The following is a 5804-nucleotide window of genomic DNA, read 5'->3' as shown; positions in this document are numbered from 1 at the left end:
TAAGGGAGGGGGCGGCACCTTCTTTGCCTGGTGACTCCTGAACACAGTCCATCTGCCAGCAAGGAGGGACTGGGCTGCTTCTGCTGTTCCCCCACTTTGGAGGGACACTCCCTGCTACCCTAAGCCGGGACCCCAGGCCCAGGCCTGCCTCTTACTGGTGCCATTTTCTTCCCTGTGTGGCATTTGCTCCTCTCCTCACTCTTGCCTTCCTGTCACCAGAGTCTGACAGGCCCCCTCCTACCTGCATTCTCCGTCGTCACCAAATCCTCAAACGTCCAGCTTTAGGGGTGCTGTGAGGTTCCCTGTGTCTCTGCAGTGGGGAATGCTACCCCATTGGGGCTTCCTGGTGCTCAGCCCCCACCCTGCCACTCTGGCCCTTGCCCTGGGCATGGTGGGAGGGATCCCAGAGAAAGGCTGCCAGAGGCTCCCGCCTGTACCTGCTGCCCTTCCTGCTGGGGAAGGGCACTCAGTCCCCACGTGTCCCCCCTCCCCCCAGCTGAGGGGGCCAGCACCAGACAAGCCTACTTGACTTCTGGCTCAGGTAGGCACGGAGGGTTTGCACGGACCCAGCTTTGGACCCAGGCCCTTGGCCGGCCTCAGTGGCATTACCCGGTGTGGCAAGGACGCCCCCTACCAGCTCTGGCCCCCCACCCCATGACCCCTCAGCCCTGCTCCCTACACCAGGGTGGCCCAGAGTCACTGCCTCATCCTCAGAGCTGTCAGCACCCCCGGTTCTAGAGCTCCCAGCCCTGGAAGGGCCCCAGAATGTTTGCACAGGGGATTTCAGGGTTCAGAGGTTTGTGAAGTGGGCTCTGTGGCGTGCCCTGGAGCCAATCTGCGTGCACGTGTGTCTGTGTGTGTGTGTGTGCGCGCGCACGCGCGTGTATGATGGACTAAATACTGGGGCTCTGGGTCCCCACTCCTATTGTGACCCTATAGAACCCCAAACTTTTTCTGTTACTAGTGGAGACTCCACATGTTACTATTTAAGTCAAAGGATCCATTATTCTTAAAAAAGAAAGGTTTGAAAATCATGAAACCTAGACAAAACTCATTTTATGTGTGGGGAAACTAAGGCCCAGGGAGCAAAGGGCTTCTCAAGGTCACAGAGGGATCAGTGGCAGAGCTGGTATCATACCAGGCTGCCTGGCTCACAGGCTGACCAGGCCAAAATGTCCCTCTCAAGAGGTGGCAGGTGAGGGCGGAATGCCAGGAAGGCCTCATCCAGAGACGCGGGTTAAGGTCACAGCCTCCCCACCCCATGGGCCCCCTGTGAAGTGCCTGGGAGAACAGTTGCATTGGAAAGTTCCCTCAGTTCTTAACTGGAAGCTTGAGGTTTGGGAGTGGAAAGGGGCAGGATGAGGGAGGAAGAGTGGAGTGGGGGTGGGGGACAGGGGTTCATCCTCTGGGTCACTCATACCCCATCCCCCAATTAAAGCACCAAATGCCCTCCTGTCATTTTGAGACCGCTTCTCCATTCCCCCGTGGTCAGTCTGACAGTTCTCCGCAGGAGGAAGATGAAGGCTGCTCCACAGGCACCCCCTGCCACAGCGCCTGTCCCATTGGAAGCAGTCCCCCACCCCAAGCACCTGACTTCCAGGCAGAGGGACTTGGTGGCAGGCATACAGAGGGCTGGGTGGCACTGAGGTGATGACTTCTGGGGTGGGAAGGCTGTGAAGAAGGGGGGTGGCATTTCTATCTCAGGAGTCCTGTAGCCATCCCCCTACTGGCAACAGCAGGAATGGCACAGTAGGGGGCTCAGTGGCACCCCCTGTGGCTCCTGCCAGTGTCCAGATGGGCACCTGGGAAAATGCTCTTGAATGAATAGTTGTGTCCATCCTCCACCAGCCTCTCCACAATCACCAGTCTCCGCCCGCTCCCTCCAACACCCCTGTCCTTTAGAGACTACAAGGACTGAGTTATTCTTAGTAGGTTTCATTCATCGAAGCGTGACAAACGGTGTCCTGGGAGGAATGCCTGGGCGCAGCCGAGAGCCAGAGGGGTGAGATGGGGTGCAAAGGCCCCATCTGAGGGGACAATCCAATGCCTTCAAGGAGCTCCAGACTGAGGGGAGACACAGCCCTGCCCTCAGGGAGCCCCAGTCTGAGGGGAGAATCCAATGCCTTCAAGGAGCCCCAGTCTGAGGGGAGACACAGCCCCACCCTCAGGGAGCTCCCTATGATGGAAGATACTACCTCCACACCCCATTCCCCTAGCCCTCAGTGAGACCCCAGTCTGAGGGAGAGATCCAATATCCTGCTTTCCATGAACCTCTAGTCTCATGGCAGAAAATACCATGTCATCCCTGCTGGAAAAGATCTGGTGCCTACCCAAGGCAGAGACTGATATTCGAGATGAAAAAAGTGGCTGCCAGAGGGGTTTCCAGAAGCATATGCAACCACCACTGCCACCACCTGTAGGGAGCATAAAGAGGGGCTCGGAGGGACACTCATCTTGGCACGCTTACTGAGAAACATGCAAAAACTACAAAGGTGCAATAGTGCAGACTGAGATCCTAGAAAATGAGGAAAAGGGTAAAGGCACAGGCCAGGTGGGCTGGTCTACATCAAGGTCTCAAACTCAAATGCCTTTGGGGACCTAGTCTGGCCACACTGGCCTTTGCCAATGGGGAGGGCAGCCCACATTGTCTGTAGAATATAAAAACCACATACTCACTGAAGGTCAAAAAAACCTCACTAAAGATTAAACTTGGCCCATGGCCATCAGTTTGCAACCCCCTGGGCATCAGGAAAAAATTCCTGATAGTGGAGAGGTTCGAGCCTGGTTTGGATAAAGAAGCTGACAGCCAAGTTGCTCCCCTCAAGTGCTGGCCACCAGGCTTGGCTTCTGTGTCTTCAGGGCCTCCTCCCACCCTTCCTGGGATGGAAGACTTGAGCCACACTTCACCAGCTCCCTTGTGGCCAACAGGCCACAGCTGGTCGGCTGCCAGCACTCCAGTCTGCGGCGGGGGTATCACCTTTCTTCGCAGGAATGTAATTCCCCAGTCAGGGGAAGGAGCCTGTCCGGCTCCTTAAATGAGCTGATCTGGAAGTTCTGGCTGGGTGGTCTTCCCTGAGAGCCTTTACATTTCTGAGCCTTCAGTGCAAAATGGGATACTATTCCCCGGGTGCCCTACCCACCCCCGCCCGGGACAGTTAACTTTCCAATCGGCCTCAGTGACCATGTCTACGAGAGGGTCCTGCCACCTCCCCACTCTCCCAGTCCCTTCCTGCAGAGATCTCAAAGACTGTAGGCTTAGGGGAGGGGAGGGGCCGGCTTCCCCACTTCAGGCCTAGGGACTGGTCTCCAAGTCCTCCCCTCCCCCCACCCCAGGTGGGGTCTCATAGCGCTCTCCTGGGACCAAGGGGGCAGTCCTGGAGGGCGGCAGGAAGCAGCGGGAGGAACCGACGCGCGCGCTACTGGGGACAGGGGACGGGGGACGGGTTCCGGGACCCGGGAGGGGCGGCCTAATTACGGCGCGTTGTCCCCGTGCCGCCGAGCGCCGCGGAGGAGAGCGGCGGTGGGTAATTAGAGCGCACTAGCCGTGCCCCTGCAACCCTGTAATTTCTCCGCGCGCTCCGGGTGTGTTGTAGGAGGTGAAGCGATGCGGGCTCGGGTCTGAGTCAGACTCTCGGAAGCCCGGGTAGGGACGCAGGGGACGAAAGAGGCCGCGGAGAAGCGACTCCTGCCGCGGGAGGCGCCGGCGCCTTCTCCTGGCAAGGAGTCACCCGTCCCGTGGCTGCTCGCAGCGCTTCCCCACTTCCGCGGACAGAGCGGGGCGGGGCCTGGGGCGGGGCAGCGAGGGGGCTTGGCCCGGGCCTCCTCCCGCCTCCAGGGGGCGCTCCTCAGTCCTGCGGCTCTTCCCCAGGCTTCGAGTCCTGTGCCCTGCACCCAGCCATGTGGCTGGCTCCCCGCGCGCAGGTGGACCGAAAGAGATGCAGATGCAACGCGGTAACAGACCTAGGGCAGTGAGAGAAAAAAAACACTCAGAGACATCAGAAGGAAGTGGGGGCGCTTGTTCTAGCTGAGCCCTGAAATCATTTCTGGGGGAGCAGGGAGGAGCGAGCGGGGGGCCGAGACTGGGAGGGGAGTTTATTTATTAGCCAGATTAGCCAGCATTAATGGGGGAGCGGTGGTGGCCGGCGGCGGCGGGGACATAGCTGGCATAGCTGGCATAGCGGCGGGGCCTCCCGCGGCGCGGGGCTCAGGCGGCTTCAAAGGGGCTTAAAGAGGCCCGTGGTGGCACTGCCACGGCCCCGCGGGGGAGGGCGTGGGCGCGGGCGGCGGGGGAGAAGGCGGCCATTGTGCACCGAGGGATTAGGGATCTGGCCTGGAAGGAATTTTAAACTGCTGCGAGCCGGCGCCCCAGGACTCCCCTCCTGCCCCTCCACTGCTCCAGAAGCAGGAGCAAGCTCAGATGTTTACCTGCATTTCCGTGTCTGGGGGGGTCCTCCCGCCCTCGGATGGGAGGCATCTAGGGTTGTCAGATTTGGCAAGAAACGATGCAGGACGTCCAGTTAAATTTGCATTTCAAATAAACAATGAATACTTTTTTTTAGTATAAGTATACTCCATGTGTTGTATGGGATATACTTATACTAAAATATTATTCGTTGTTTATCTGAAATTCAGATTTAACTGGACGTCTTGTATTTGCTTTTCCAGCAGCCCTAGAGTCACCGAAATGTCTAATCTGTGTCTGCAACAGATTGGGGGGGGTCCCTAAAAATTCAGTGGGGCTGTGTATCTCTACCCTCAGACTGTAGGTTTCCTGAAGCCCAATGCTGTGTTTCACCCTTCAGAATGGAGCTCTGATGGTAGAGTACACGTCTCCATCAGAATAGGAGCTTCCTGAGGACGGAGCTCAATTTCAGATTGGAGCTTTGAGGTCAATGTCTGTGTCTTCATCACACTGGAGGTTCCTGAAGGGGGGAGGGGGTCTGTGTGCTTCCTTGAGGGCAAGTCTGTCTCCTTTCCTCCTCCAAGCAGGTGGCGGCCCCTCCCCCTATTGGTGTAGTTTCTTGTCTACAGAGGGCGCTAGGGGCCCAGAGGACTGACCTACAGATGGATGGGTCCTGTTTCTTGGCACTCAGGGCTGCAGGTTCTCTAGGGTTGATGGACCTGGGGACTTGGGAGGTGGGGTCCCCATCCTGTGTGGCTCTTGACCTGGGCCCGGCCCCTGTCCGGGAGTTGAGGCCAGGCCTGCTTTGGCAGAAGCCGTGGCCAGCATGTGGGAGAATCTCCGAGTCTGGTTACTGACAGTTTTTGGCAGGAAGGGACAGTGTGGCCCTCAGTGCAGAATGGCCCTGCCCACCTCCTCTCTCCCCATAACCATTGCAACCAAGCCGCTGTCCTCTATCAACCTCACAAACCCCATTACCCAGCCTTTGCCTGTGCTGTTCTCTGTGCCTCTCTTCCTGTCCTTGAGGACAGCTGAAGTCTCACCACATCTCCTGGATGTTCTGGCCTTCAGCAGGGTAGGTATAGCCAAGTAGGCTGCTTGTGCCTGGGGGTCTTGTGGTGAAAAGAGACATCCATCCACTCCTTCCTTCCTCACCAACCTGGGCCACAGGGGCCAGAGAGGGGACAAAGGTGGGGGTGGGGAGAGATGGGAAGGTGGGGGGAGTGTAGGTGGAGGGGAAGCAAGGGGAAGCAAGAGGAAGTCTTGGCCACCATCTCCTCCCCACCCAATGTAGCCCCTTCCCAAATCCCCTGTTCCACCCCCCCTCCCTCCCCCCACCCCCAGCCTCTGAACTCTTTTCCCTTGAAGCTGAGGGAAGCCGGGGAGAAGCCCTTTCCCACGA

General features: G+C 58.2%; 1 protein-coding gene across 1 annotated transcript; it reads right to left on the bottom strand.

The window, feature by feature from the left end:
• Window positions 1–1050: 1050 nt before the first annotated feature.
• LINC03040 (long intergenic non-protein coding RNA 3040) lies at window positions 1051–5538 on the bottom strand. The gene is given in 4 exon segments (XM_028479520.2): window positions 1051–3617; window positions 3620–3713; window positions 5298–5494; window positions 5497–5538. Coding segments are annotated over 4 exon segments (483 nt in total). The 3' UTR covers window positions 1051–3467.
• Between the last annotated feature and the right edge of the window lie 266 nt (window positions 5539–5804).

The sequence above is a fragment of the Physeter macrocephalus genome, chromosome 18 (assembly GCF_002837175.3).
Source record: "Physeter macrocephalus isolate SW-GA chromosome 18, ASM283717v5, whole genome shotgun sequence".
Classification (NCBI taxonomy): domain Eukaryota; kingdom Metazoa; phylum Chordata; class Mammalia; order Artiodactyla; family Physeteridae; genus Physeter; species Physeter macrocephalus.
This window is presented reverse-complemented; position numbering and strand designations above follow the sequence as displayed.